Below are 20,650 nucleotides of genomic sequence, written 5' to 3' on the forward strand. Positions count from 1 at the left end.
GTTAATGAGGTCTCATCCCAACAACTCAACTTCTCAGATAGTTGTCATCGCTGTTGGTGGATCTTGTGATCGTAGCAAAGAGTGATCATGTTCAAGTTGGGATGTTCAATCTGTGACTTTAGAATCTTCACAATGACTTCTATACTGTATGTGTGTTTTGGTCCAACAGTTTCCTGTCTTGTTTAGTTTTGATGCAATGTCATGTCATTTCAGAGGCACAATATTATTTCTCCATATGGTCCCTAAAAATATTATTTTACTGATTTTCAAACAGTCTATTTTGCATTTTTTAAAATCTGGAATTTTCTGCGACAAATTTCCGCATGCAAATGTTATATTTATATGCCAACATCCGTGCATCGGTGATGTCATAGAATTCCGCATGTGTGATATAGATGATGTGGCTTAAAGTGAGAATAATGGTAAACTACAACTTTGCTGACTCACTCACGTGTTTCAAATGTTGAAGTCTTTCTCTCCAACACAATGTTTTGAAGCTGTTACTTTATAAAGTCCTCCCCTGTCTGAAATCTCAGTGAATGAGAGGTTACGAGAGCAGAGTCCATTATGACGTAACAATGGCTTCACTCCTCCTCCAGTCACCTGTAATCACGCCCCGCTTTGTTTATACAACTAGTCCCTTGGAGGTGGAGACTTCTGGGATTGATAGTGCGTGAGTACGAACCTCAATGCTTGACCAATCGCAGTGGAGTGGGTGTGGTTATGATGAACAAAACGTAATCTCACGAAATGTGAGAATGTGTTTTCAGTGGGCGGGGCTTAATGACATTTTTGAATTCAATTAAATGAAAAGAGAGTTTTGTAAAAACAGACACATACTGATGAGTACAATAGACACACTTAAATCTTTACATCTGATGCCCTTTAATAAAAAAAAATGTAGCTTTTCAATACTGTGAGTCGTTTTATCATCAGGTAAAATACTGTTCGGACATTAAAGTCACCGACTTGAAGGTAAATCAACTTTTCCTTTCCTAGCTTCTCACTTGCATGTAGACTGCTGTTCATGACCCAAAGAGTGACTTATAGGATCATTATGGGGAACAAACTGCTGACGGTGGCGAGTAAAAATGAATATTTATTTTTAATGGTCTCAACCTGACCCAGTAACTCTTCGGTGCCAGACTTTTAGTGAGCTGCAGGAAGGAGAGATTCCACCGCTTCTTCCTGCACCACTGCTGTTCTCATGTATGTGTAATAATGTTAATTATTATTTATATAATTATATGAATATATTCATAATTACATTCATACATTCATAGTGTTTAGTGATTTTATTTTTGATTATCTTTAGAAATTGATCCGGACACAGAATTTAATCCCGTCTAGTTCATTGATGTGGAAGGGAGGACCCTCTGAGAAACCCTCCCTTTCCATTCAATCCTGTCCTCCCTCGACCGGCAGGGAAAACCCCTCTGCAGTAATTCTGCTGCAGTTTTATCGACTGGAGCGTGCATTTGCAAAAGCAGATGATGGATTGAGCTTCTGAATATTTCAGCCACTTAACCTAAATTCCATTCAAGTAGCACTAAGCTGCAGATCCTCTCAGCCAGGAGAGTCACGCTCCAGCGACTGCTGAAGGAACCGAGAGGCGAGAACTTGTCTGCTACCCGTCTGCCAGGAAACGAGTGTATTTTTAGTTGTTTCACAGCAGGGGTCGTCACTTTCTGTGTTCAACTCTTTTCAAAAACTGAAAATCCAGCATTGGCTTTCCAAAATGGTTTGTGTTCCCAAAAAATAAACAACCAGGATTTTTGAAAAAATGACTCAAGGAAGGACCAAAAGTCTTTTGATGTGCGACGCTTTTATCATGCAACACTATCCTGTGATTTCCTGGACCGTTGACTTCAAGCTTCAACCGTTTCTCAGTCAAATCACGCATGAGTTTAGTTCTTCCACTTAGAGAAAATACATTTCTACTCTTTAACATACTGATTTTTAAGTCAAACCTTGTTTAAAAAAAGGATATAATTTTAGTTAGTTTTGTTTGAAATTAATTTGTTGTTTGAACTTTATTCTTCCAACATTAGAGAACTAAAGGTTAAGCAGTTCACAAAAAAAGATTTACGATACATACCCATTTTATTAAGACGTACAGTATTTGCCAACCATAGATAACCCAAAATGTATATTAATTATATTCTCATGATTGGACATATTTATACCAAAAAGAAACAAATATATCAATGGGTCCAAAATTTAAGCTTGTGTGAACTATTTTTCCCAAAATTTCCATTTTCTTTCTTTAACTGGTTATTGTTGAAAGAAAACAAAAAAAGAAAATCCTCAAAATAATCAATAATCAATATATATAATACAAATACTTTGTGACACATTTCTGCCTTTTTTTTTTGGTCAAAATTGTATCTGAAACACGATTAACAAGATATTGTCTATTCTCTTGGTTGATGCGATCATTTAATTTGTATTTTCAACAGTCATTTGCCTCAAAGAGGTGGCACAATCTTCCATTCAAATGGACCCAATACTAGTTTCAGCAATGTTGTTCTGTGAAGAACAACAATTGTCATATTCGTACGATAATATGGTCCGTCTGGTAACATTTGGACGTAATTTAAAACATTCTGTCAGATCTTTTAGACTTTTTTCATGATGGACATGACATGATGAAAACAAGGCAAAGTAAAGTGAGAAAAACTTGAAATCTTTATTAATTTTAAATAATAATAATAAAAAAAGAACATTCCAATGTAAGTCCAATGGTGGTGTAAGCAGAATAGATACTAAGTAGTAGCCTGGTGAGTGCACGTCTACTACTGCAGTCGCAACACAATACAATCTCTAAAATAACTACAGTAAAATGATATTATATGGATGGATGAAAGAAAGATAGATAGATAGATAGATGGATGGAGAGATGGAGAGATAGATAGATGGATGGATGGATGGATGGAAGCACTTTGTATTTCTATTTTATGTATTTCCATGAATTAGTATTTATCTCTCTTTCTTTCCCCATGTGACATTTTTCCAGCCTGTCTGATTGAATAAAACGAGATGGCGACATCTATAAGCTTTTCTCGTGCATGTATTACAGTAGGCGGTCACTGGATTAAGTACTTTTTCAAGTTGAGCATATAGACCCTCCCAGAGAAACATGTTGCCCATGCATGGTAACATTTATTCCAGACATGCAGAATGTACACCACAGATGACGACACATACACCGACAGACATTTTATCAAATGAACTTCTTTTTTTTTTTTCTCATGTAGAAAGTGTTTTATCTTGTTTCCGTGAGCCCTTGAACACCCACTTAGATGTTAGTTTCCATTTGTTTCTGTCGTAACTCATAATAAGCGATTTAAAAACTCGTTTTGAACCGACCGGGTGAAACTCGACATGGTGTGCTTGTCACGTACAACAACCTCATTCAGTGACGGCTCTTCGGTGGAAGACGATCGATCATGCTTCTGATATCTCGAACATTCAGGTCTCTTTTTTGTACAAAAACAACGACGAAATCTCTGCGTGTCAGTGTGTTGCATGCGTACATAATGCATAGATATATACGTTTATACTTCTGATATAAATACACGTCAGACCAAGACAGCAGAGAAACTTGAAAAAACCATCTCAACAGAAGTAACGGATCACAGTTTAAGGACATCAGGTGACGGGGGCTGGAGTTGGTGAGAAACAAAAGATCATTCGTCGCGAGTCGTCCTTCACTCTTCTGTGTGCAAACACTGACTCCAATATTGGGAGGATAACAGTCGGGACCAAGGCAAGATGTTGGCTATCTACATTCAGTGCATGCAGTTGGTCTCTTTTTTAATTTAATTTAAAAACAGAATAATGTTCCCGACCCTCCTCGTGAACCCTTGATACTTTGACCAGCCTGTGTGAAAGCAAACCCAAGCACCACTTGGCATACAAACGTCTTATAAAATCTACATTTGTTTATATATTTGGAGTATTAATAAACCATATTTCAAATATAGTTGTTACTGTATATGCTTCTGAATGCAAGAGAGTTGCTATATATGACGGTTATACGTAGTTTAAAAGTCCAAACTTTTTAAGACATCGATAGTGTCCACCTGACCTCGGAGATCGTCCTCCTCAAAGTCTCAAGTCTTTCGCTTCTGAAGTCCAGATGGCCGAAATCATTCAGCGTCTTCTTCCTCCTCCTCCGCTTCACCGGGTATTTATTTTACTCAAGCAATTGTAACTGGATTGTATCGCATGCATTTTGGAATTATTACTTCTTTTTTTTTTTTTTTTTGTCACCGACTCTCATGGAGTCGTGATGGAGTGACATTGTGGCGGAGATCCAGGAAAAGTACTTCATCTTTTTATGGGCTTTTCCTCTCGTTGCGGTCGGACGCTCGGGATCCTTCAGGTCAATGACTTACTGCGGAGGAGAAGAGGTGAAGAGGGGTTACTTGGGGGCATTTTCGCTGTCGCTAAAGCGGCCATTAGCGTAGCGCTGATTCGGCCAAACAAACATCGGACGAAAGTGCTGAGTGCGAATATAGCAACAGCTCTTGTTTGTGTCACGCTGTGTAATCCTAATGTGCCGTCTGACCTTTTGTTGTTAAACACTCGTGTGCTTGTGTGTTGGAACACTATTTCTCTATCGGCAACGCGGCGCAAAAGTTAACAAGAAGAAAAAAAAAAGTACCTGAAACCGAGATGGAGACGATGATGATGACCAACCCCAGGACGATGGAGACGATGCTGAGCAGGCGGGCGAGTCGTCCAAGTCTCCTGGCACCGTCCACGTCCCCGGCCTGCATGCTGTTTCTGGACTGGAGACACATTAATCATGTTGAGACGTGGCGTGGAACAGATCTCAAAGCGTGAGTGATTGTCGAACGTACGGCCTGGACGTTGGGCGAATGTGTTCAAGCAGTTTGTCAGCAGTTTCAAAAAAGAATTGGATGTAGTAACAAATTGAAAAGTGCTGAGGCAGCACTATTGATGGGTTGATGCAGCCTCATGAAACAGCTGATGAGGTATCATGATACAGTGTTTTCCTTTTGAAAGACCACTAGATGGCACTCTCTGCTTTATAAACTATGAGGCAGAGGGGCAGCATGAATCCCCGCCAAAGTATCGAATGTCACATGGCTTTATAAAACAGCATTAGAATCAAATGTATGATTTAAGAATTGTGTTGGATCAGGGAAAAAAAAGAAGTTTGCTTTGTTTCTGCTTGCTAGTTCTGAATTGAACTGGGCGCCTGCAGCAGCAGCAGTTACAGGCCATACAAGTGAATGATGATTCCTTTAAAGACTTTCCAGATCCAGATGAAACTCTAGATCAAAACTACAATCTATCTAATAATTAGTTTGTTTTCGTGTTGTCAACACATCTTGGAAACATCATTTAACCCTTGTGTTATCTCAGGGTCAAGATGACCCAGAAGCCCAAAAACAAATGTGCTTGTGGTATCCATGGAAGCCTGGAAGGTCGTTTATCTTGACCCAGAGACAACACAAGAGATACCTTAAACACATTTGTTTTCAGGCCTCCGGGTCAACATGGACAAAAACATGTGCTCCGTTGGACTGTTCATTATATAATTTTAACACTTAAATGGAGTAAGTAAGTAACTAAGTAAGTAATTTATATTTATATTGTAATATTGCAGTTCAGATAGTCCTTTACTTTTTCAACCACCTGGAAATGTGTAGCTCAAATTATTAGCCTATGAGTCCAAAAGCGTTTTAAGAAAACAATCTTTTTAGTTAAGAATCTAGATGAACCAGTAAATTAACAATAACATAGTTACTACTGAGAAACTAGTCACAGCAGAAGGGAATCTACATTGAGTCTGGTTATGTTTGAGGTTTCTGCCCTTTAAAAGGATGTTTTTTTCTCACCACTGTTGCTCATTGTTATGAGTTTCTTTCTCTTCTCTTATGTAGTGTTATTTAAACTGAAAAGAGTCACTTTAAATTAATAAAATTTGTTTTCATTATGACTCCCATCCCTCCATCTAAGGTAAGGTAAGGTAAAACTTTATTGATCCCTCAGGAGGTCTCCTTTGGGAAATTGTTTAATTTTTTTTTTAATTTTTTTTTTTTTAAGGTAAGGTATCTCATCCCTTGTTCATTTATCTTGTCGCTTATTTCCCATCTGGCTGACTGAAGACGTCTAATTTAAATTAGTTTAACGTGATTCGTTCGTGTCAAAAGGACGAATTGTTCTGGTGTGATGGAAGCAAAAACAAATCTGGATGAAGAAATCATATATATATATATATATATTGGATTTCTGAGCTCATTGTTCGCTGTGAAGCTTTCTGTCATAGACGTTAAAAGGACAAATAAATACAAGAGGGTTGTAGCGCGATAAATGTAATTTAAATAATAAGTCATTCCTGGCTGTCAAGGCTGGCGTTGTTTATAAGGGTTTGATGGAGGGATGTGAGACACTGAGCCAATTGGTTTTGTGAGGGTGAGGAGGTCATATATCAGGTGTGTGTGAGTGTGTGTGTGTGATTTATGGAAATCATTAAATATTGAGAGTAAAATGAAAACGGTATATATTTTTTTAATTAAACCATTTGATGTATTGTTCATTTAGGAACTTCAATTAAATAATGTATTTGAGCTTAAATGTCAATCTGATATGAAAGTGAAGACATGGGTTTTCTAATCTTTCTACTGTAGCATCACAATATATTAGCTCAGAACGATCCTTATGCTTCATTATAAATTTAATATTTGTTGTTCACATCACATTATTTAGGCGGAAAGCTGTGACTTCGCTTGAATCTATGCTCAATGAACCGGAGCGTTCTTGCTAATGGATGTAGAACGCGGTGTCAGCACATCGACACAACTTGGTTGAAGTTCAGGAGCTGTCCGTGGTGCTGAAGTTTTTCCCCCGAGCAGTGGTGTGTGGCTCAGGAGGAAAATGGAACAACCATGTACAGCGTCTTCAGGCTCTTCAATTATTCACACTTCGCTTGTGGGGAGAATTACATCGTAGAGGAAGAAAATATGACTTTTATGGTAGGATAATTAAGACACACCTCAAAATACATCCCAGTTTTCTCCTGGACTGATGGTAAAAGTATGAGAACAAATAAATATCTACTCTACTCCAGTAAAAACATGATCATCATTACACATGTTTCCACTTTGCTCTTCTTAAATGCATTTTCAGCAATACTTTTACAATCCTTTTTTTTTGCCGGTGTTGTCTATTGTGATTTGTTGCAACCTGTTTTTTCTTCTTTTACATAGTATTTTCTTTTCAACTATGAAGAGCCTTGAGATAATTGATTTACACTTGAAATGCAGTGAGGTTCATGATTGGTGAGGCACTGACTGTCAGTTTTACATGTATATTTACCCAAAAGGGAAGTTTAGTCAATTGGCTATTGGTTATTTCAAATCTCATCAGCATTCATCACACAGAAATGCACACACACACACACACATGCACACGCATGGTCTTCGGTAAAATCTTAGCAGAAATCTGTCATGTTAAACAATATATGACTGAGATAGTTTAAAAAAAACATGATATAATTAATAATTTCTCAAAAGGTCTATATTGAATTGTGTGATATTTTGTGGGATGTTAGTCTACATCCTCTAGATCTATGGCTGTCATCCATTGTATATAAATATTGATTTATACCTTCATAAACCTGTCATCTTTGACATTGACATAAGAGTCTTAGCTGAAATATTATGTTTTAATTATCAATTAATTTAAATTCTATATTCAAAATATTTAACCATATTTAATGATCTGAGACCTCTCAATTGGCTGAAAATCTAAATTAGTTTGAAACAATCAATGGATTTAGAAAAAAATGAATTAACTAATAAATAATTTAAAAAAGATTAGCAAACGTGGATTTTAAACTGTATAGCGTATGACTGTGATAGTAAAGGTTTACAAGGAAGATGCTGCTGATTCAATGCTCTTAATTTGAAAGTCAAACGTTTATTTCCTCCTATTAAATGGCGTTTGGGGAATTTACCGTAAAGTTTATCGAGAACTCTCCAAATTTAAGTTTGGCTCAAGACTGAAGAATCCCGAGCGGTTAGCTTGGCAGCATTATGATGTCAGTGCTATATTTGTATAAAAATGTTAAGTTACTATGACTCAATCACACAAAAGACCCGCCTTTTGTTGCTTCTGATTGGTTAATAATGCGTGGTGCGTTCTGTGATTGGCTAGATTTACGCAAAAAGGACTAGAGTTTATTATCATTCAAGATAAATATTGAGTATTGAATGGGTCAATATAAGCGTGAGAAAAACAAATAATACTTTATTAAAGGCCAAAATGTAGTTTTAAATATTTTACTGTATTTTTCTTAGTCTTATCTCTTTTTTTTACGATTAAAATTAAAACTATTTCTGGTCTTAATTTTATCTGTAGATAAAGTCCATACTCATTTTCTTCAGCCACACAAACCTCCGTTACTTTGTTGTAAAATAGATAGTTTGTGGAGGCTCAGTGGTGTGTGCCTCAAGCTTTGCCTTTTCACTGCGGTTGTATTTCCAATCAGCGAAACTAAGTCAGACCCTTATAAATTACTTTAATGGTTAAAGACATCAGCGAGACTGTGGAAAATCAAGGCAAATAAACGTATCTGTGATCATTATAAAAATACGGCAGTTTGTGATGGATTGCGCATTGAGAGGCACTACCTCACATCCTTCCCCTGACCACATGTCCCTGATATATATATATATATATATATATATATATATATATATATATATATATATATATATATATATATATATATATATATAATATATATATATATATATATATATATATATATATATATATATATATATATATATATAAATATATATATATATTGAACTATCTGTTTGGGTTCATATCAAGGTCACTGCAAATGTAATTTGGAAGGTTTGGTTTTCCTTTTCATTCAGGTCCTGCTCTGTTCTGTCTCAGATCAGCATAGTGCAGAGAGATAAGATGACTCTGCAGAGACAGAGAACCTCCAAGAGTCCCCCCCCCCTTCCCTCTTTTTTTATCACTTCTCTTTGACTTCCTCTCAAGAGCCTCTCGCTCTGCACGCTGTCTCCAAGTCCAGACCAAACCCTCCCAAATAACCGGTTCTGTTGACCCGCAAAACAATGTTTAAAAGCTCGGAATATTTTTCATCACAAACTGAATCATTTATGTTTCTCTTTTGACCTTAAGACATCCACCTGACAAACACACACAAACACACACACACACACACACACACTTCCAGTACTGCAATGTGACGCTTCGGTATGAACTCACTCCCGCAGGATTCAGTATTGATCCGGACGGAGGAGCCACATCAGCACCTTCAATCAATGCAGCTGCTGTTTAAGAAACACAAGTTTACCCCGGGACACTAAAATGAATGAATGAAGTCAAATCAATCCTTCATAAAATCTCAGATATCTTTGTTTCAATAGTGTGTGTCTGTGAGAGAGACAGAGGTCAAGGGGCGTCACCCAACATCTGACGATGATTGTTGGTATTGATTGACAAAAGTGAAAGTGGTTATATTTGTCTTTTGTTGCTCTGTAACTTGCAATGCAGTGTCAAAACACACACACGCACACACACACACACAAACATACACACACGCACACACACACACACACACAGTCGAGCTCAGAACAAGTAAGTGCTTCCTTTCTTCCTTTTATTATTAATGATCAGAAAGAAGCAGCGGAAGACAGAAAGGGAGAAGGTGTATTCATGTCTTTTATTTTTCTACACGACCTGAATTTTAACCATTTAACGGTTAAGGATTTAAATCGTTTTACTATTAGAAATTTGTTTTGGTACATATTATGTTTATTTTACTGTGGAACTAGACTGATACTTTTAAATTAATTGGAGAAATGTAATAGTTCTACTGATCATTTGATATTAAAATAATAACGTTTTTTTCTTTGTTCTTTTTTGTCCATAATTTCGTTTTCATCTTTAGTTTCACAACTCAGATTTTTATCCGTTTTATTCCTGTAAATATTTAACCTTAATCTTTTTTTTTGGTATTTATTCCTATGAATTATTTCAGCAATTTTTGTTTTTAATTTCAACATTTTTTTTTAAAGAAATCATTATTTAGTCTTTCAAATTTTAGCCTTATCATACATAATGCATCTGTGCTTCACTCCTAGAGCCGCGTGTTCGTCTCTGGCTTCGCTCGTGTGACGCTGCCATTAACATTAAAGTTGCAAACCACTCAGTGGCGTCACGTGACCACATCTGGAGTATGTGTCGCAGCAGAGCTTCATTGTTGGAGATGCAACCGCTGCTGCAGCTCATCGTAATACAAATGAAAAAATCTTTACCTTCATAAAAATACAATATAAATAAGAAATCAGATTTGCCATATTTGGCTAAGAAACATGTACAATTAAGATTTTATATATATTGAATTCACATTTAATTTATCACTAGTAGTTCAACACTTGAACATCCAGAGGCAGGATCATGGATGATGATCGAAACAGACTCTCTGGACACAAACTTCCTATTAGAAGCCAGTGTTGCTGCTGAGACGCTTTAACTTATTAACCTCCTGATATCCATAGATTGTTCTCTCACTCTGGGAGTGACTCTCTGGATCGACCTGCTGGTACTTTTGAATGTGGAAACGTCACCATTGACAGGAAAAGGAAGCTTTGATCCATGAAGCACGTTCAGAAACGTGTAAATGTGATGTTGACTTCTGGATGCAGGATTGTTGTGTCCGTCTAGATTTCATTTCCTCATGTAACTGAAGAGGCATCAGTCGGACAGAGGAAGCACTCAGCTTCCATCAGATTGGGCCGGATCGCTCGGATCCATTAAGAACATTTACACACGATGGAACAAAGTGTGTGTTGAGATTAAATAAACCTGCAGCTTTGTTCACATGATAATGGCTTCATGTGTCTTCCTCAGCCAGAGTAAAGCAACGATCTGTTTCACCGTTCGTAATCTAATCTCACATGATCTTAGGGAATATATTGTCCTCATGCCACAGGATCCAAGGACCTGAAATATATTTTGTCCGTGAGGAAAATAAGAAAAAGAAAAGTATCCTGCTGACAAGAATAATAATAGTTCTCACATGGATAATTTCATAGATAACTAGTTTTGAAGATTAAGTGTTTCTATGCCTTAACTTCCGTCCCCCCCAAAAAAATAAAACTGGATTCTATTCATGACAATGGGGGATTAAAAAGAAACATAAGGGGAAAAAAAGTAAAAATGAAATATCAAGTGTAATTATCTCATCCTTGTAGTATATAACTTTTGTAAAATAATATCTTGATATTATCTCAAATTCATTTGGGGGGGGGGGGGGCAATAAATACAAAGAATGACAAAGAAAACTGTTTTAAAACAAAGATCCTCATTCATTCATTCATTTTCCGTGCCGCTTAATCCCTAATTGGGGTTGTGGGGGGCTTATCCCAGTTTTTTGGGAGAGAGGCAGGGGACACCCTGGACAGGGTGCCAGTCTGTCGCAGGTCACACAAATACAGACAACCATTCACACACATACTTGTACCTATGGACTATTTCCCCCAAGTTCCCAATCAACCTCTGTATGTTTTTGGACTGTGGGAGGAAACCGGAGTGCCCGGAGTAAACCCACGCAACACAGGGAAGAACATACAAACTCCACATAGAAAGGTCACAAGTTGACTTGTACTTGTACTAAATACAATAACTAGATGTAAGAAACATTGTGATTAGTTCTAGTCTGACCTAAAACAAAATCTGAAAGTGTGATCTAGTAACACTTATAGAGTTATATTTGGATGACTTTATCGTCAAAGATGCATCAAATGACAAACTATTTGAATGTTTTGTTTTAAACCTTGTGCAACTCCAGTCCAGTCGGCAACATCAATGTCTGATGCAAATAGTTTATTTTATTATCTATTTCATTTAATATTAACTTTCATTTAGTAGTGAGATACATTTGAAGTGATAATATTATGGTGTATTGCTGTTATCAATGGATAGATAGAACGATACAGAGTACTTTATGATCTAGTAAAACTGGGTGTTTACTTCATGAATGTTGTCTCGTTGTGGTGACAAAACTATTATTTTGACAGGGTTAGACGTCTTGTGTGATTTCCACGTCAAGTAACATTGTTGTTTTCCATCACAGAAGGTGTTTCCTCCTCTTCAAGTTCTGCCGCATCATGGTGGTGTAACTACAGTTTTGACTTTTGGATAGAGATTTAATTTCCTTCAGTCCATTTGCTGTCCATTCAACGCACTGTAGCATTTCCAAGGGCACAGACGCTTTAAAATCTCGGCACGTTTGGACGTAATTACTTTCCTACATGCCCAGAGAGAAAAGTCACTTTTTAAGTCCCTGCATCCCTTTAGAGCAGGAGTGTCAAACATACGACCAGCCCACGGATGTGGCCCACGGATGCGTTAAATCTGGATGGCGCAATATCAATCGTGTTACAATAACAGACATGAGCAGCTAGTCCTAGTTTTAGTTTTGCCTGTAGTTTTTTACTGCAGCTCACACTTTTAATATCGTGTGCTTTCAATACTCAATACTGTATGTGACGCAGTGTGCTAAAAGATATTTTAACCCACAATGCATTTTGGGACATTTGTGAAAGGCTGTCAAACTGTGAATTATTATTATTTTTATTATACAATTATGCTACTTTATACATATATATATATATATATATATATATATATATATATATATATATATATATATATATATATATATATATATATATATATATTTTAATGTATTCCAATTAAAAGCAGTCAGAACGTCGGCTCACTTAATTATGGAAAATTGGAAAATTTTCACTTCAATTTTCAAACGTTATTTGAATCAATGCAAAGGCAGAATGAGCTTATTAAGAAAATATCAATAGATCACAATATACTTTTCCCACTAAACTATATCCATATTCAGTAAAAACAAAAGTGATCAAACTTTGATTAACATCTAATCATACTTTATTTGTATCCTCGTTCTGTTTTGGTTCATATATCAATAAAGTGTGTAGACAATAAAATCAATTTACATTTTTATATTAACAATTAAAACACAAATATTCACAGCGTTTGTTCAGTTTTGTGTTGCAATTCCACTTCTGGCCGCTAGATGGCAGCCGTCATTATCTTCTCTCTAGCAGGAAAACTGCAATTCTGTGATATCCCGGCAATGACTGACTGAGGATGAGAGGATACTGCCGACCCCAGCAGCATTTAAAGATATCTTATCATTGCTCCTGTATCCTGATACATATTGTATCACCAGATAATGTCAATACACACCCCAATGATATGTAGATACATGGTCAAAAGATGATCTTATAGTAGCCACTTGTGGTCCTCGAGCCATACTTTGTTCTAGTGTTTTCCCTCTGATTTCCATATCAGCGATCGCCCATATTTCTGTGTATCGTTGATGTCATTGTATTAGCGTGACAGCTCCAGTATTGACTTCTGTGCAACAGCGGTGATCAATACTCGTCCTGGTGTTGTGTAATATTCTGTCTATCATTTACTGCCTCCCCCCTCCCCCCTCTGTTGTGGGGGAATGCAGCATCTCTGCAGCATTGTAAGTAGTCACTTTCACACACACACACACACACACACACACACACACACACACACACACACCCCCACACACACACACACACACACACACACACTCTTCAGTCCTGTGCAGCATTTGCGCCGCGACCATATTTCACCAGCGATTCTGCCGAACACGCAATAACACTCCTGCGGTTTGTGTCGTCCCATTATTGGGATGGGCCGGGGTTGGCAGTGGAGCCTCTCCGCCTCTGTAATCCTTCTAATTGGCTGCAGGTCCTGATAGTTTTCCTCACCAGCATCTGTCAGGGATCTGTGGACGCCGCCAGCTGGACCGGGCGCTGCCGCCCAGTTGCAAAGCTAGAAAGATGATGAATGTGCCAGTTGGAGGTTTCCGGCCTCATCTGCTGCTACTGAAGAAAAAAAAAAATTGCTGACTCTGCTAACGTCGAAAAGATTCGACGTTACAATGAGACATTTCAGTTGATTGAGTGGCTTCTCGGTGTCGTCGTGTGGTCATAATCGGGTTCATCTCCTATGATGAGAGGGGGATTCCGGGATAACATCCTCCTTAATAAGGAGAATACTCTTGTGTCTCGTCATGGCGGGAATCAACCAGGTGTCATTTTTCCTTAGAATTCAGGTCTACTCAGCGTCTCTCATAATCGACTGAACTCTTCTTGCTCTTTCTAAGGTGAAGAACATGTACAGCATGTATATAATGGTGTGTCAATGATCAGCCGATTTGCATTTTGTGGTGTCAACTTAGAAACAAAAATTCTACATGTTTATCCAAGCTTCTAACCGTCGTGTAACATGTCACCAATGTATGATATTTAACAGTTGCGCTTCATAACCACTAGAGTGTTCTGTCTTTATTGAAACGCTTCCTAATCCTATCACAGCAAAGCCCTTCCAGTAGTTATCAGACTAAAATAAATGTATTCTATTCTTCAAATAGTTACTATATTATAGCCAACATAACGGATATATCACAGAGTTTAATTTACTGTACATTCCAGATTATAAGGTGCACTTAAAATCCCTTACTTTTTTAGTGTGCCTTTAATTTTAATTCTCGTTGTACTTACTGCCCTCCAACTGATTTTAAGTGGTACAGGGCGCTCAAAAATCTCTCAAGACTACGCCGGCGCAATGCCATTCACGCGATTCTGAGTATTAGGACGTGAGGATCCTTACTTTGGAGTCTCTTGCAGACACGTAAAACTACAAAATATTTTTTTGTAATTTAAGAACATTTTTAACTATTTATAAGTAAAATAAACACTTATGTATGAATAAAATTTCTGTTCTCGTCGTATATTTTAACAATTTTTCATAAAAACTTCGTCGCTGTCAATAAAGTTTCTGTCCAACACTATGTAGACCAACTGACTTCGAAGATGATGATGTTTGCTGATGATATAGAATTGAAGGAGGCAATATGTGAGTGAAAGAAAATAAGTTCAGTTGACAGTCATGACAGTTGTGAGACTTGCCATGACATTATACTTTGCTTGTATGATGTCAAAAACTATAATAAATGGAAAAAATTAAACAATGAAGGTACCTGACAGCTCACCAACCTAACTTTTTCTAAATCTATCTCAATTCTATATAAATGTATTATTTTCTTTTTGCATTTTTCGTTTTCTTTTTCATTTTGTTTCATTTTAATTCTTTATTTAACTTCTTGTCCCGGAAAATACATGTAAAAAAATTAATCTAAATCACACGATATTTGTACAATATAATAATATTTGTCTAATGAAAACATGTTTATATTCAAATTTTTTTCATATCTTCATATCTATTTAGTGTTCTTTCTCCATCGTATTAAAGCTTCTTTTATTTTTAACAGGACAAACCCCCTCAAAACTAACAATTGCATTAACTAATAAAATTCACATTATATGTCTAACGTGCTGAGAGAAGAAGACGTCTGACATTATATATAAAAGTGTATTTATGTGGGTTACATCCGCTTCTACACTTTTTAGGTAGTTTAAGGAGGCTCTGTCCTTGTTTTTTAGGAGCTGAGACATGGTTGTATTATCTGACACTTCAGTTACTTGTTTCCTGTTTTGTCATTTGAAAATGTAAAACTATCTTCAGTTCTGCGACCGAGCATTAACTTTTTCTTTTCCATCATTTAACCAGCAGATGATTCCATTTCTTTCCACCACTATCAGTTCCCGCGTAGCTATTAGCACTCAGCCACGGTCGGCTCTCCTCCTCCGCCTCTCCTTCCTCCCCCTCATCCTCCTCTCTCGCGTGTTATTAACCGCATTACTTCTGATCCAGCGCTTCTCATTGAGTGTTGTAAACTTTAGTCGTTTCCTCTGCATCTGATTGAATCCTTGCTCTGGAATCCTCGCCCTCTCCTGCTTCTCTCTCTGCCCTTCAGATGCTGTGATCTTCTCTGAGATGGATGTTGATGGTTCGTCCGGTCTCCACTATCTTCTGCAGTCTGCCCTCTGCAGAGCAACTAAATTGACTCCTCACACCTTCTATTGAGTTAGTGGCCAGCTCTTGTTTCTCCATCCGTCCCTCGTCCTCCTCGGAAACCCTCCCGCTCGCTGCTATTAGCGAGCTCGCCGGTGGAAGTCAGTGTCGGTTGATGATGGAAGCGGTGGTGGCTCCAGCCTGATATTCCCTCTGGTGTGAGGAAACCGCCAGAGTGATATTACAGCTCTAATGGGCTCACTGTGTTGCCTCTGACTTGTTTCTTTGTGGCTACAGTTGTGAGGCCCTCGAAAATCCTGACACGACACGGTTTGATGGCGCCGAACAAAATCCTGCGACAACCTTTCTTATTCTCTTAATGCACTTCCAGCTTCACGGCTTGTCAAAAACCTTCCCACTAAGAGCTGAGACGAAGTTAAAAATACTAAATGTAAAAGCACTTGTTCTGCTACTGATGCTACACTCACTACACAATCCAACCTAATATCAAGGATGGATTAAAAAACAGAGCAATAGAAAACTACTTGCAAAGTTTGATGGACAAAATGTTTGTCCATCAAACTGTCTGCTAGCAAAATAACTCACGTTACTTAGATGTTACAGACATAATTTACGAGACAATAAAGGGACAAAGAACAGACAATTACATGCTGTGGTGTTGTGAGTTACCATCTGGTTCCATGAGTCTTTTGAAGGAATTGACACTTTAGGTGGAAAAACATGCAACAGCAACAACTTTATTCCCAAATTCCTAGTAGTGTTTTGGGTGACTTGTGGAATGCTGTTGCCACTGTGTTGATGAGTTAACCTTCATAAAATCTTGTCAGACTGTTAATAGCCGATTTTGGGAACACCTTATTCAGTAGCAAGAAAGTTTCTCGGACTTTCCCGCCCACTACCTCGTACTTACTTCACCCCTACTTCGCCCTCAGTTCAACCCTTACTTCGCCCCTTACCGCACCTTTTACCTTACCTTTAGTAAGTAAGTAAGTAAGTAAGTAAGTAATTTATATTTATAGAACGCTTTTCTAGACCAGGGTCACTTACCTTGCCCCTTAGTTCACCCCTTACCTCGCCACTTACTTTACCCCTTATTTGCCCTTTACTACCCTTTAGTTCACCCCTTACCTTGCACTTTACTTCAGCCCTTACCTTGCACTTTAGTTCAGCCATTACCTTCACTTTAGTTCATCCCTTACCTTCACTTTAGTTCATCCCTTACCTTCACTTTAGTTCATCCCTTACCTTGCACTTTACTTCAGCCCTTACCTTGCACTTTAGTTCAGCCATTACCTTCACTTTAGTTCATCCCTTACCTTCACTTTAGTTCATCCCTTACCTTCACTTTAGTTCATCCCTTACCTTGCACTTTAGTTTATCCCTTAGCTTCACTTTAGTTCATCCCTTACCTTCACTTAAGTTCATCCCTTACCTTGCACTTTAGTTCATCTCTTACCTTCACTTTATTTCATCCCTTAACTTCACTTTAGTTCATCCCTTACCTTGCACTTTAGTTCATCCCTTACCATCACTTTAATTCATCCCTTACCTTCACTTTAGTTCATCCCTTACCTTGCACTTTAGTTCATCCCTTACCTTCACTTTAGTTCATCTCTTACCTTCACTTTAGTTCATCCCTTACCTTCACTTTAGTTCATACCTTACCTTCACTTTAGTTCATCCCTTACCTTCACGTTAGTTCATCCCTTACTTTCACTTTAGTTCATCCCTTACCTTGCCACTTAGTTCATCCCTTACCTTGCCAGTTTCTTTGCCCCTTACCTGCCCTTTACCTCGCCTTTAGTTCACCCCTTAACTTGCCCCTTACCACGCCCCTTACCTTGCCCCTTAGTTTGCCCCTTACCTCAGCCTTTACTTTGCTCCTCAACTCTCCTGTTTCTTAGCACCTCACCTTGCCCTTTACCTCGTCCCTTAACTCGCCCCTGACTACACCCCTGCCTTCAGCTCTTACCTTTCTCTTTACTTTGCCCCTTAACTCACCTGTTGCTTTGCCCATCCCCTCGCCCCTTACCTCGTACCTAACCTTGTCTCTGACTACACCCCTGTATTCGACCTTACCTTGCCCCTTACTTCGCCACTTACTTTGCCGCCTACATTGTCCCAAACTTTGCCCCTCACCACGCCCCTGCCTACGCCCCTTACTTTGGCCCTTTCCTCTCCTATAACTTCGCTCCTTACTTTGTCCCTTACTTCAACCCTTACCGCTTCCTTTATTTTTCTTCTCCTCTTACCCTGCCCCTTTCCTTGCTTCTTACTTTACCCCTCACCTTGCCTCTGACATTGGCCCTTACTTCGCCCATTTTATTTTGGGCATTAGTTAGCAAAGATAGCTAACAAGCTAGCTAACAAACCCTGTGTGTTGCCTAGTGACAGGTTGGCTGTAAATGAAATGTCATTTCTTTGTGTTCTTTGCACTGTTTTAATGGTTAAATGTCGGCGTCTCATCGCAACAGTTCTAGTTATCGGAAGAGTCGGGGGATGGGAACAAGGTAACACGATTCTTTAGGTTCACATTTTTATGTTCGTAAGTCGATACTAGAGCAAAGATGAAGGGAATTGATCTTCTGCTGCATCAGCATTTTTATTTGGTGACACTTGGAGTCCTAAATTTAACAAGATGAGATCATAGAGCCACTGTTCAGCAGCAAAGATATGAACACGAGCTGTTGAAAGATTGCCTCAGTTGTGGATGAATCTAATTTTAGAGTTACACAGGATCTTGGTTTGAAGATGACTTCACATTATACGGACACATCTCACCCGGACAAACGTTTTCAAGTCCGTGGAAGGAGATCGTTGAAACCTCACAGACAAAGAAACACAATAAAAGTCTCTCTTTTGCTCAATGACGCTCAAATGCAACTCATGTACTTGAGATACTTTTCTGAAGATGGTGTTGAATAACAATCTGGATCTATATGTCATCAGAGGATGGATGTCAATGGTATTTCAAATGCTTAAAAATGCCTCAATAACATAAGCTATTGGCTAAAAATGTTAACATTTAATCATTTTTACTTTAATTAAAAAAAAAAAAAATCGATCTTGTGTGCTTTAATTTTATTTTTCTATACTAGATTTCTATCTGTCATCATGTAATTTTTTTGGCACATCCATCCAGTTTTCTTTCTCGTGTCTGTGACATTCTTTTCATGTAAGTAACATCTGTAATGATTCGTATCTAAGCGGATTCGTATCTAAGTGAGGATTTTGTATCTCTGAAGTGGAATTTCATGGTGTATATTGCTGGATTTTTGGGGGAAACATTTCCACTTTTCTTTTGCAAATTGAATGTTCATCTCAAAGTCACTTACTTTATCAATTATTCTAAGAAATATATATTTAAAATAATAGTTTGAATGTATAAATCAGATTTAAATCTCTCTAAATGTATGTAAAAAATACATAGAAAATATTGAACAACCTGTTGAGATGTATTTCTATAGCAAAAAACTATTGAAAATGATGGTTTTCTTTAAGGTTCTTTTGGGACTCACCATGATGGAGTAGACCAGAGCCACGATGCTGACCGGCCACACGGGGCAGAAGCAGGACAGAATGACCAGGATCAGGTAGTCTTTGGGCTCCTGGGCCTCCTGGACGGTGGCCTGGCCGGTGGAGGAGCGACTCAGGCTGACTTTGGAGGGCGAGAGCGGGGGCCCGGCGGCCAGCTGACCGGCAGACCCCGACCTCAGCGTGACCCCGTGGCCGTTCTGGTCCTCCAGACCTTTATCCGTGTCCATGTTGACGGTGAAGGAGGTGGACATCTTCAGCCCTCCCGGCTCGGTGGTCACCGCCAGCAGCTTCTCCGTCTCCTGGAAGTCCGCAGCCTGCGCCCCCCCTCCTCCGCCCCCCTCGCCCAAGTTAGATTTCTGGTAGTCGGTGTCAGTGTTGATGGCCATCGCTCCTCTTGATACACTTGTTTGGGCAGAATAATCTCAACAGTCACAGCTCTTTAAAAGAAACGACTGAATTCCATCTTTTAAGAAGGACTTTTCAACTTGTTGAATATTTAAAAGTCAAGAAAACATGAAAAAACTCGAGAAGATCTTGCGAATCCTTTTGACGTTTCCACCTCTTCTTCACTCACTTTCTTCTCCTCTTTTCCGTCCTTTTGATCGCTCCCCACAGAATCTTCCCATAAATCCAAGAGTTTTTCTTTCCTCCACTTTCTTCTTCTTCCAAGTTTCCTCCTTTTTTCTTTCTTTCTTCAGTGAATCAGGGATGCGGTGTGTGTGGAAGAACAACAAGCATCAGCCACTTTCTCCTCCTCCGTCTTCTGCTGCAGCATCACAGCGACCCACTCCTCCACTCGGGACCGACATCAAGCTGCAGCCACGCTCACGCATCACTTCCTCTGCTGGACTACAAAGTAAGAGCTTTCCTCTTTCTCCAATCATGTTTAGACTAGAGCTGTAAGTGGTTGAATATTGACTAACGTAATGTATTATTGTGGGATATTATTTATTGCATCTCATTTGTAGTTATTTCACTAGGTGGCGCTCCTCTCTCTATTCACTTACTCAGCCCTCATGAGGTCAAAGATCAGCTAATTTTATTTTTAATCATTTATCACCAGTTCAACTGTAAA

General features: G+C 38.4%; 1 protein-coding gene across 1 annotated transcript; it reads right to left on the minus strand.

Annotated features, from left to right (window-relative positions):
• Nucleotides 1–3,142: 3,142 nt before the first annotated feature.
• trarg1a (trafficking regulator of GLUT4 (SLC2A4) 1a) lies at nucleotides 3,143–20,429 on the minus strand. Its single transcript, XM_087795597.1, has 3 exons — nucleotides 19,557–20,429; nucleotides 4,670–4,796; nucleotides 3,143–4,399 (listed from the first exon to the last, which is right to left on the minus strand). The coding sequence occupies exons 1-3, from the start codon at nucleotides 19,959–19,961 to the stop codon at nucleotides 4,389–4,391; spliced, it is 543 nt and encodes a 180-aa protein (XP_087651723.1). The 5' UTR covers nucleotides 19,962–20,429; the 3' UTR covers nucleotides 3,143–4,388.
• Between the last annotated feature and the right edge of the window lie 221 nt (nucleotides 20,430–20,650).

Source organism: Callionymus lyra, chromosome 7, assembly GCF_982586985.1.
Source record: "Callionymus lyra chromosome 7, fCalLyr1.hap1.1, whole genome shotgun sequence".
Classification (NCBI taxonomy): domain Eukaryota; kingdom Metazoa; phylum Chordata; class Actinopteri; order Syngnathiformes; family Callionymidae; genus Callionymus; species Callionymus lyra.

What these genes read in the sequence shown, in the direction of transcription:
- trarg1a (XM_087795597.1), bottom strand. Translation starts at nt 19,961, where the DNA reads ATGGCCATCAACACTGACACCGACTACCAGAAATCTAACTTGGGCGAG. An exon ending in CTCTGGTCTACTCCATCATG is followed by an intron (nt 4,797 to 19,556) that starts GTGAGTCCCAAA and finishes ATGTGTCTCCAG; the next exon opens with TCCAGAAACAGCATGCAGGC.